The sequence below is a fragment of the Falco punctatus genome (assembly GCF_963210335.1).
Source record: "Falco punctatus genome assembly, chromosome: 2".
In the NCBI taxonomy this organism is placed as follows: domain Eukaryota; kingdom Metazoa; phylum Chordata; class Aves; order Falconiformes; family Falconidae; genus Falco; species Falco punctatus.
Window position 1 is genome coordinate 27,369,437 of NC_137581.1, and position 12,016 is coordinate 27,381,452.

Below are 12,016 nucleotides of genomic sequence, written 5' to 3' on the forward strand. Positions count from 1 at the left end.
TCTGGTTGGAGGCTAGATTTTATAGCTGAATACCAGGTCTGAGTGGAGCCATTCACTGGAAGTTAACCCTAGTGCTCTACTAAACCTGTCCAACTACTCATTTCAGATACCTGCAACTAAGTAGTAGTGAGCTATAGCTTTTTGAACAAATGTATCTTTCCGTAGATACAAAGACAACAGAACACAGAATCATTACTTACAGGTGAACAAAGTAAGAGAAAAGGACCAAAACCAAAGCCCTAAAATCCCACAGCAATATAATCCAACAGATTATTTTAACAGATACACAGAGAAAAAGGAGAAAAAAAATATTCCATCTCCTGCTATCTAGTTTTAGAACCATTGCCTAAAGTTAACTCTTCCTCACACATCATGAATGATGGTGACTACATTTTACTGGCTTTTACAGTTTAGAAATCATGGAAACTAGCACAAAGAAAAGGACAAAGTAGCACATAAATCCTGAAGAACTAATGGGGAAAGAACTGGAGGAGCAGGGGAGAATGGGGGAAAACATGACATGGCAACAATAGAGGTTGAAACTGCTCAGGAAAGCCAGTTCCCCATAGAAGACTTGAGATGCAGTCTGTTATGAAAAACCTTCTTCAGTTGAAATTCCCATTAACCTCCCTCAACATCTACCCCAAGACTGCATGTGCACTGCTTCAATTTTCAGACACATCGCTGAGTAAGGGATATAGCTATTGGGCTTTCACTTCAACACAGTATGATGCAGCCTGAGGTACAGTAAATGCCATCTGACAGCAAAGCCAACACTCAACTACTACTGAGATACTGTCATCTTTTGATGTAAATATTTTTGTATTTTTTCCCAGTGTTGGATAGATTAGTACTTTCATATTTAAATATGCAATGCATTTAGGACAAAGAAATACGAGAATTCTCTAAGAGTTAATTTAGAAAAAGGATTATCAGGTTATGTAAGAGAGGTTAAGAAGAAATTCATTATACATACTAAAATTATATTTTAAAATAAGAGACAATAAAAAAGAAAACAATTCTATTCCTCTATCATTGGGACAGAATCAGCATTGCTTCTAGAAGTTGGTACTAATAATACTGTTAATATTTCTAATTCAACTTTACTATTTTCATGAGCTGAAGAAAAAGGATCATTCAATTAAAGGCATTATTCCATCCAAAGTACAGGCACTGAATAATTTATATTAACTATTAACCACTCATAGAATTTCTAAATAAACAATCTTTTTTCCCCAGAAATTTGTCTATGCATGCAAGAAATAGCCATGAGATTTATTTTGTGAAAGGCCTCTGCTCCAGTAAAATATATAATGGTAATTCAATCTTAAATGTAATTAAATTGAGTTAATCACATCACTCTCCAGTTTAAATTTATTTGGTGAATGACAAATTAAATTTTTTAGGTTTTAGTTTATGTTCAGTAAAAACTTTGGCCAGTTGGCAAAAGCTTTTTCCCACCCCAGCTCATTTCACATTTTTTGAGGTTAGGATGTTGAGGGGGGAAGACAGGTAAAGGAAAGAGGAAGGGACAATCACAGAGATTATTTTTGACACTGCATTGATATGACCTGAACTTCTTAAGACCTGTTCTAAGCACATTTTAAAATATAAAGCCTCTCCAAGACACTGAAGCAAATTAGCATTTTAAGTACAAACATTTCAATAAGCAGGCAAAGTTACATTTCACTAAGCATGAATATTCTTTATGACTACAAAAATCAACTTTCTCCTTTGAGCTGGCTATTAGAGATACTAGCTCAGAGCTGATTTAAGTATTAGCTCAGATCTTGTCTGGAAAGATTTTAAAGATCAAGGAGCAGCCTGAAGTATATCACATTTCTTAAGTGTTCACAGTAAACTGCAGGACTTCAGATACCAAGCCAGTTATACTGCCCTGTTACCTCAGATAAAACTCTTAACCCTCCCTGACTTCATCCACAGAAAAGCAGTACACCTCCCTCCTGAACACACACTGCAATGACCGTGTGATGGCTGAGAAGTGGCACAGAGAATGCAGAGCTGCTGCCTTTTGCTTCCAGTGACTTCTGATGACTATGACTGAATAAAGAATAGTGAGCACTCTTGCCTAACAAGACTGAAGTAATGATTTTATGCTGGTTTTGACTCCTCCATCCTTGGCTATGAGCAAAATGTTAATTTTAATACCTACTCCTCCAATGATGTACTAGTGTTACACAAAATTGTAGTTTATCTTCATCACGACTGCTTTTCTTGTCCCTCACTGCAGCATCTTAAATTGATTTTCCTCCTTATGTTTATGACTGAAAAGTTGATCAAAAACCTTCAAATAAACAGATCACCTCTATAAAAAAAAGCACTTGTAGCTATTTACTGTATCGCTGTAAAACAGAAGTCTAAACCAACCCCTGAGGTTCTTTTCCCTTGGCTTTGGGCATGTTTCATTAATCCCAGCACCACTTCACGAATGCATAGAAGATACGCCTTAGAAGGTACAATTTTGTCTCAACTTCAACAGAACTACTGTTTGAAACATAACTTCATGAGCAACGTTAAGCATTGTTCTTTCAGGAAACAGAGAAAGTAAACCAGAATTTTGTATATATTCACGGAAAAATAAACCCCAACTCAACGAAACAACTTCAGGAATCATCATTTTTGGTTACAAAAATACAAGGAATAAACTGAAGCCTAAAGACACTTGTGACCTAGCTGAACTGAAATCAGATCCTGAGAAGACTGCAACTCAAAGTATACTTTCACTAGGATGTAACTGGCTGTGTCAATCTTTAGGCCACCATTCCAATAGAGACTAGCATTAATGCAGCTCAAAGACAAGGGCCATGCAGCTGCTGTAGTGGAGGCAAGAAAACATTTCAGTTTCCTAAGTAACACCTAAGGTAAGTTTTTGCAGATCAAGCTTCAGAAATACAGTAGTCTGAAGGAAGTCTGCTTGTTTCGCCCTTATGAGGGCTTTGCTTTAAAGTGCATTCTTATAGTCAGTTGTTTCCTCCCCTTACACATGCAAGTCATTTTCTCCGAGAACAGAATGATGCATGCAATACGTTTTACACAATTTCCCAAATACATCCAACCCTGCATATCATTCATGACTATTAAAGATTAATCAAGTACTAAAAAACCCCACCAAAGCAAACAAAAAAACCCTCACTGTTATCTGGCACCATTTGGTTTATTCATGTATCATAATTATTAATTCTCCACAGCTGCCAGTGTACCTCTCATCCGCTACTTTGCTGTATAAGTGCTCCTCTGTGCTTTATTAATGTTGCACTAGTCCAACATGAAACTCAAGTGACTTTTGTTAACAGTGTTCTGAAACTTTGATGACTCTGAGATGTTTTCATGCTTGCACACTGACGCTAGCTGCATTCTGCACCTGTCAGAATTCACCAATGGAGAAGAGGCAACTGATCAGTGTTTTTGGTTTTTGTTTGTTTTGTAGTGGAGTTCCTCAGATTTACCTGCCTAGCATAGATCCTTCCAGCCCACACACCAGGTCTATTTCCACATTTGTGTTTAACACTGCATCCAAAATTATTGTTTTGATTTTTATTTCTTTCAACAGGAATGCTGCACACTAGAGCCCAAATGAAACAAAGTGCTCTAGATAATCACCTCAACACAGTTCTTCCTGTAGTGTGCATATGCAAAAATACAAGAGACTGAGAATTAATAAAGCTGGGAAGGCTAGATTAAGAGAGGATGAATAATTAATTAGTACTTCATGAATTACTGTGGAAAATCTGGTCTCCCCTGTGAGAACACCAAGAAAAATGATATGAGTGACCAAGTAAACTGCAGGGTAGAAAATAGACAGGAACATGGGAGAGATACAGTATTACAAGAGCTAAGATGAAGGGTGAAAGTTATGAGTCAAAAATAATATTCAGTGTCAATTTCCAAATTGTTTCTGAATGGATAACAATTACAAACTGTACTATCAAAGCAGTGCAATACTGGAATAGAAACTTTGACAAATTGAAAACCTTTAAGCTACATTCAAGCCATCGGCCAAATTCTAGTCAGAATATTATTTCCTTCTTTGGTATTTTTGTGCAAATTAAGAGACAAATAAACAGTCCTACATTCATGGATGAAGTTTCAGAATACCATTATTGTTAACCTTTACACCTCAGTCTTTGAGCTTCTCTTATTTCCAATAATTACAATCCGTAACATAAGACCAAGAGATCTACTAACTATCCACATCTTAGTTCAGTGATTAAGGGCTCTTAATCACTCATGATAAGCTGATAATAAGCTTCCAATCCTTCAATAAAGAATAATTTAAACTTTTACTCAAATTTAGATAGCAATAACTCCCTTAATCTACTGTGGTATTGCAACTGTCATTACTAGTTTTATTATAGTCGGGTAAGTTTGCCGAGTGCCTTCTAGTTTAGCAACAATTATCACATTAAAATCCTGTGGTTTTCTAGATTCCAGTCTAGCAAGCCCAGTCTTCTCCCTGCTGCTCAAATATTTGTTAGCCATGCACTATTGATGTTATACATTTTCAAGCCTGTAATCTACCCAATACCTGTCCTGGTTTCAGCTGGGATAGAGTAAATTTTCTTCTTAGTAGCTGGTACAGTGCTGTGTTTTGCATTTAGTACCAGAATAATGTTGATAACACACTGATGTTTTAGTTGTTGCTAAGTAGTGCTTAAGCTAAATCAATGACCTTTCAGTTTCTCATGCTCTGCCAGTGAGCAGGTGCACAAGTCAGGAGGGAGCAGAGAGAGGACAGCTGACCCAAACTGGCCAAAGGGATATTCCATACCATAGAATATCATGCTCAGCATATAAACTGGGGAAGGATGGCTGCAGGGAGGCCCCCGATCACTGCTGAAGGATCAGTCTGGCTGGGCATCAGTCAGTGGGGTGGCGAGCAATTATATTGTGCATCACTTGGTTTTCTAGGGTTTTATTCCTCTCTCTTGTTTTTCTCTCCCTTTTCATTACAATTACTGTTACTATATTTTCCTTTTTTTCAATGATTAAACTGTTCTTACCTCAACCCACAGGTCTTACTTTTTTTTTTTCCCAATTCTCCCCATTCCACCGGGAGAGGGACAAATGAGCAAGTGGCTGCATGGTACTCAGTTGCTAGCTGGGGTTAAACCACAACATACCTTACATTTGCGATTTGAATCAGCATCATATGCTAAACAAAACCAACTACAGCAGAATCACAAAAAATAATTACAGGTGCTCAGTAACTACTCTCTCATTCTCATTTGTCTTCTCATTGGTTTTTACTTCCTTGGGAAGCAGCAATACAGCAGATTCCACAGCTTCCTCTTCTCATTCCATTTGATATTCACAGTTTAGCACAGTAGCTCGTGCCTTTTACAACTTAATTTGTTGCCAAGTCTGTCTGAGCTTCTTTGCTAACATTATGAAAAAATGTCAGAAAACAGCTTAGTAGTTCATTAGTTATCCAAGAAAGAAGTCTAAATTTACAATAAAGTACAAATTATAAAAAGTTCTCCACATTTTTTCACATGGCAGTCACACTAAGTAATTGATTCTGAAACAGTAGTACTGACAGCAATGCACGTGGCATGAACACTGGCCCTGAAGTTGACCACAACTGAGTTCAGTGACATAGGCTTAAGTCAAAATGGACATGTCACTCAAGCCAGTCTGGGCTTCACTATTCATATTCTATCACTCGCTATTTTAATAGTAACGATAATCCTGTTAGATACACCTCTCATTCTGTTGAAATTCTCTTTTTCATGCATAGAAAAGCATCTCAAGAGCACAATCTTTAAAACCCTCTGCCAGCATTCTACTTCATTACCTTTAAAAACAGATTTAGAGTTACCAGGTAGTCATTGGCCCTCCCATCACCCTGTTTTTATTTCAAGCTGAACTAAATGATGCCATTAAATAACACAATTTAGTTCACAAATGCTATAATAATTACTCCTGTAGTCTTAGCCTTAGGTAACTATTACAGTAACTAGAGTTTATTTTTTTTCCCCCCACAAAGGAAGTGAAATTGAGAAAAGTATTTTTCATTGCTGTCTAAACAGGCAAGTTCAGAAAGCTTCTTGGCAATTTCCACTTACCTTTATCTCAGGCTCTTTTTCACATTCTTCTATATATAAATCATAGAGTTTTTGAAATACAGATTTTCTGAAATGAAAAAAGCTTAAAATGTAACCAACATTAAACCAATGAAATGCTATTTAAAAACTACATACTGAAACTCTTACTACCTTCCACCGGATAAATACTTTCTTTTGGGAGGTCTCTGACGGGCACTTTCAATGATATACTAGAAGAGAAAAGTAAACCAAAAAATAATATATATTACAAAGAAATTTAATACTAGCTACCATGCAACTTTTGATCATTACCAGTGTTCTATGTATACAGAAAATTATTTAAAAAAAGCTTTTCAAAAGTTTACTTAACATGATCTGGTGTATGTTACAGTCATCAACAAGAAGACAGCTCAATTTAGCTGTGAAACACTGTATTTCATGGCTATGATATGAATTTCACACAAAATCTTGATTTTACATTCTTATTTTGTAATTACAGTAGTAGATAACACTACTGTAGTAGCATTACCTAAGTAGTACTACTTAGTTAATGCTACTGAAGTTAACATGGTAACATACAATCAACTTCATGTGTACTGGTACAACAACATTTACAAATCAAGTTCTCAATAAAACCAGCTTCAGGAAGTTTAATTTTCCCTCTTGGCTCTTGCATTTACACTTGTATTTATAATACACAGTTCTATACAGAAGAAAACTCATGTACATTTAAAGCTACAATTAAAAAAGAAGACAGATACCATCCTACCTTGAACGTAGCTTATATTCTAACAAGTTTTTTTCAACTCTCATGTCTTTTTATTAACAGCTTAGTTCAGAATTTCAATGGAGAGGTTCTCCCTCAGAAACACATATTCCCCATAATAGGGTTCAAGGTGACCATTGTTATCAGATGTCAGCATGAAAGAACATGAAGAGGAAGGACATTGCCTCTTCGTTCTAACTGGGCTACCCTTAAAAAAAACCCAGGATTTTGCCATATATTTCTGCCAGCTGTCTCTGTACAGCTCTGCTTATTTCACAGCACACAGATTTGCTGGTTTGAAAGGAAAACCAAAGTCCTGCATACTCTATCATCATTGCACCTGATGATGTTCTCAGTACAACAGATAAAAGACAAATACATGACACAGCAATTTTGGTGAGAATTTTGCAAAGTCAGTGCTACATGTATGGGTGATTATTTATATACACGTATATGCATTTACACAACATGCCTCTCCACTGCTTTTCAGAAGAAATAGTTATTTTCTTAACTCTGTGAGACGAATATACTATGTGCAAATAAATAACTTAGTTACTCCTTACCTCTGCACGATCCAATGCCAGTTCCAAAGCTTGTTGCTGCAAGAATTACGAAGGTTTTCTTTTAGAAAGTCTATTAACTGTGTAACATTCTCATACATAAAAACCACCACAAAAACTATTACTACTGATATGAATTTATAGTTAGAAGATTGGCTCAAACATTCTTCAGCACATACTAAACTTAATTCATTTAATTGCATCAACAGTAATTAATCCCACTGCTGCGTCTACACTTGCAAGGTTTTGCCTAAATTAGGAAGTCTTAGAACAACAAAAGGCAATTAGAAAAGTAGGAATAGAAATCACATATAATAAAATTAATAATAAATAGTAACCAAAACAATTAGAGATAACAAGTAGAAAATATGTTCTCATTTCTTAGAGTGGCTACTAATTCAACAGAAAGACTAGCCAAAGTATCCCTGAACGGTTGTCCAGGAAGAAAACATTTGGTTTTCAGACACTGGTGCCTAAGTATCAGTACACTTATTTTTCTACAAAATGGAACTGAACATCTTGTGCTCAGTATGTAACTTCTGTGCACAATACAACCTGAGAAGGTTTTCTTACTGTTTCTACACCTAACACCTTACGCAGCTAAGAAACAAATACAGCCTCCACTCCGGATTTCCTCCGAGGCAGGTATAGAAAGTATGCCAAAACCTAGGACAACATACCAAAATCTGCAAAAGCTCATCTATATCCCATAGCATAGCATACTCAGTAACATTTACTTTAATGGATTTTGCTCTTTTCGAATGTCCTTCACTTCAAGAAGACATTTTCATTATTTCAAGAACAACTAACTTCATAGATAACAATGAGTTCTTAGACTAAAACTTGACATGTATTTCAAATCAGAATAAACAAACACCAGTGTCAAAAAAAGACCAAGTCTCCCTTGGCCCCTAACGTTCCTTCTCCGGCACTTTAGCTCTGACACCTACTTTATACAGGAATAATGTGCAGCTGCTAAATGAACCAGACAATGAAACTGATTTGGAGCAGGGAGGAGAGACAGGACAATACTAAGAACCAAAGTCTCGTAGGAGAATGCTTAGGGCTTGATTCAGCTCCAGGTAAGTCAGGAGATGCAATGCATTTACTTCAGTGGCAGATGGATAAAGTCCTTAAGACTGTATTGGTGACAAGCTCTTAACCAGAGTAAGAAAAAATTACTTAAAAAAACAATGTACACATAACCCACACAGCTAGACCTTTTAAATGGGCTACGCTATTCAAAAGACACAGAGGAGTGTTATGGAGAATCCTCCAGCGTTCTGAAAAGCTTAGAAACATTTGTAATAGGTACTTCTTCCCACTTATATGTTTGTGTGGTTTCCTCAGTTTAACCCATCCCTATCAGCTGTCTGTGAAAGTAAATACCTTTATTCAAACCTTGAGGAACAGAAGGCATGTGAGCCATGTCCAATACGTGGCAGTACCATTTATTTCATACATTAGAATAGAATTCAGGGATGAAAAACATATTACAGTAACAACAAAGAAATACACACCAAAAACCTCAGGCCTTTTACCATTCAACTACAGTGTCTCCAATACAAAACTTCTTACTTGTTCTCAGGGGGTGGTGGGGGGAAGGAAAGCACTTAATTATGTGCTGTTGCTCATTAGAACCTGCCACCACAGAACATTTACATTTTCAGGTGTCTAGGATTTTATAAGAAAATGTCAAATACTCATGGTTTCCATATAAGTCTAGTGGACAACTGCATGATTTCAGACATTCAATTCACTGAATGCTTGACATGAGGTAAAAATCCATGACTGTATTATCACCTGTGAATAGAAGAATACTATGTGGAGGCTGGATCTATACATACTCAACTATCTAACACCAGTCCTGACTGAAAACATGCCATTAGTTTTATACGATAATTCCTATGATGCACCAGACAGTGACTAAATGTTTATAAATACTCACAAGCTATGAAGGAAGACACTGCTGAAAAAAGAAGTATCAGAACTGAGGAGCGACAAGCAAAGTAATTTTTTTTTAAGAAAATGTGAAACATGAATAGCATTCTCCTCATCAGCCAGCCAACTAGCAGACTGGAGCAAAAGGATCTGAAAATGTATTGTCTGAATCAGAACTTACCATTGTAGTTGAAGCCAGGTGATGAAATGGCAAAAGTAGTACTTAAGTTCGGTGCAGCAGGCAAACAATCATATTTTATGGTCACACTTGGGGTACTGAAAAAAATCAGAGAGGAAAAGCGTCACTAAAACTAAATAAGCATTTTATGTAAATACAACATTTTCAGTGGTTAATTTTACTTGAATCTCATTTGCATACTAACCTTTTCTCCCAAAACAGAAACAAAAAAGTTCCATTCAGTTTAAGTGCAGAGGTTCCTATTCTAATGACTACTACTACTATTTTGGACAATCATTTTACATTAGTTCTATTAAACAGTAAACTAACAATAAGCACATAAATAACATTATATAGCCAAGTGCTTCTCTCTATTGCAGCAGTCTACCTCGACACCCTAAATATCGTGTCCACCGATGCGAAGAAGGCTAGAACATTTAACGGCAAGCAACCAGAATATTTAACATACCCCATTAGGTTTCTCATTTTGCTTTTCTTAAGGTATTATTGCATAGACAACACCTCCACCAGCAGTGCCTTCTAGCACTATTTTGAGATGTTAGTGTAATACTGACTCACAGCAGTCTGTCAATTATGAACTGAATGAAGTTTGCACAGCACTACCACATTCCTTAGATGTCCTTGCCTTCAGATACTATGTCCCCATGCCATTTCATTCTTAAATTCAGCTACAGTTTCATGAAGAAAAAAACAGCTAAAAAAACCAGTCTTTAAGTCCTGTTGGTCATACCATTCCCAATGAAAAGATGTGAAAATTCAATTTTTTACTTTTACATTCGAATATTACAGTGCCTCACTACGCTTGAAACGTTCACTTCAGAAATTCCACCGCACATAATTTTCATTTGTAGAAATATTTCTGTTGCAGCTATATTCCACAGCAGCCTTGGCTTTGGCAAACACCTTCGTAGATTTCAGATTACATAGGCCTGCTACCTCACACCCCTAAACCTTACTCAACAATTTCAGCGTGAAATCAATTTCAGTGAGGGGAAAAAACCCAACAAAACAAAACAACCAACCAACCCGCAGAGAATGGCTCGGAGCTCCCTGCAAGGTGGGCGAAAAGGAGCCTGCACGGACTGCCGGGGGGTGTCCATGCGTGCCGTCCCGCAGCCCAGCTGCTCCCCGAGCAGCCTCTCCGCCCAGCTCCCGCTAGAGCCAGCTCCCAGGAACAAGAGACCGGGAGCCCCCGTGTGCCTGCCAGCGAGGCGGCAGGTGCAAGTCCCGCAGCCCGCTCCGCCCGGGCCCTGCCGTAACCGTCCCGCCGAGCCCCGCCAGGCAGGCGGCCGGGGCAACCGCACCTCCGCGCCCGTCGGGGCTGCCGCCGCCCCCGCGGACACGGGCCTACCTGCGAGGGCGGAGAGCGACTGCACGGAGCCACCGGCCGCAGCAGCCGGCCGGAACGGGCCGGGCCGAGCCAAGCCGAGCCGCGAGGCCGCGCTGCGGCCGGGCCGAAGGGCGCAGGCCAGGCCCCCGGTTCCCGCGGCCCGCCCCGGCGCAGGGGACCGCCGCCATCCGACCCACAGCCCCCTCCCCGGCGCGGGCGGGGGAGACCCGTGACGCCGAACGCCGTTACCTTGCCGGCCTCCCGCGGGGACCTGCCCCCGCACAGCGGCCCCCGCCGCCTGCTCATCCGCCCCCGCCTCAGCCCACCGCAGCGCCCCCGGCCGCTTCCGCCCCGCCGCTTCCGAGTCGCTCCCGGAAGGGGCGGGGCAGTCGCCATGGCGACAAGGTGGTTAGGTTGAGGGCGGGAAGCGACTCGCGGCGTCGCCATGGAGACGGGAGAGGCGGGCTCCTAAGCCTCGCCCCTGCGCGGAGGTGCTGAGGGCGGCTGAGGCGGGCGGTCTCTGGGGAGGGAGGTGATCAGAGGCCGGCAAGGCCCTGGGGTTTGGAGGTAGTAAGGCGCCTGGATACCTCTGCAGGCCAGAGGTTTAATGCCCTTGTGAGGATCTGAATAGGTTTCCTTGTGTGTCTGGGATGCCGTAAGGATATATGAAGAATTTTGATGTGTAACTCCCAGGCAGCAGCATGTTTTGGAAACTGGTTTCTCTGAGGGCAGAGAGGAAAGGTTGGGTGGTGGGTCGAGTGACAGCAATTCAAAGACAGAGAAGGATTATTTGGGAAAGGTGTGGTGGACACGTGGCTGGGGAACTTTGTTTAGTACAAACTCAGCACTGAATGTAAATTTTAATCATAATGCCCTGTATTTTCATACATACCCGTTTGAGGTACACAGGAATTATTCTAAAGAGTGATACTGGGACTATTTAAGCCTCTCTTATCTGTAACAGATTATTGTTGAGTGTTTTAGCAGCTGCTTCTGGGTAATTTACTAGGGCTGCTAGGTAATTCATCAGATCATTATGCAAACAACCATCAGTTTGAAGTGATAAAAGCTAATTTCAAAATTGCATTAAAAGCCTGCTGTTTGTAAAGTGAAAAAATGACTGCCTGTTTTTGGGGGTTTGTTTGGTTTTCTGCA

General features: G+C 39.6%; 1 protein-coding gene across 12 annotated transcripts in view; it reads right to left on the bottom strand.

The window, feature by feature from the left end:
- The window catches only part of SUPT20H (SPT20 homolog, SAGA complex component), a 37,394-nt gene extending 26,139 nt beyond the window's left edge, over window positions 1–11,255 (bottom strand). For 10 of the 12 annotated variants that reach the window (XM_080376128.1, XM_080376127.1, XM_080376126.1 and 7 more), the window contains exons 1-5: window positions 11,111–11,255; window positions 9,514–9,608; window positions 7,395–7,430; window positions 6,237–6,295; window positions 6,087–6,153 (exon numbers count right to left, since the gene is read on the bottom strand). In XM_080376128.1, the coding sequence (XP_080232254.1) occupies window positions 6,087–6,153; window positions 6,237–6,295; window positions 7,395–7,430; window positions 9,514–9,516 (165 nt within the window). In that variant the 5' untranslated portion in view covers window positions 9,517–9,608; window positions 11,111–11,255. Of the gene's footprint in view, window positions 1–6,086; window positions 6,154–6,236; window positions 6,296–7,394; window positions 7,431–9,513; window positions 9,609–10,557; window positions 10,765–10,882; window positions 11,069–11,110 lie in introns of those variants that run through there. The other 2 variants (XM_080376129.1, XM_080376130.1) reach the window with 2 other exon arrangements.
- Between the last annotated feature and the right edge of the window lie 761 nt (window positions 11,256–12,016).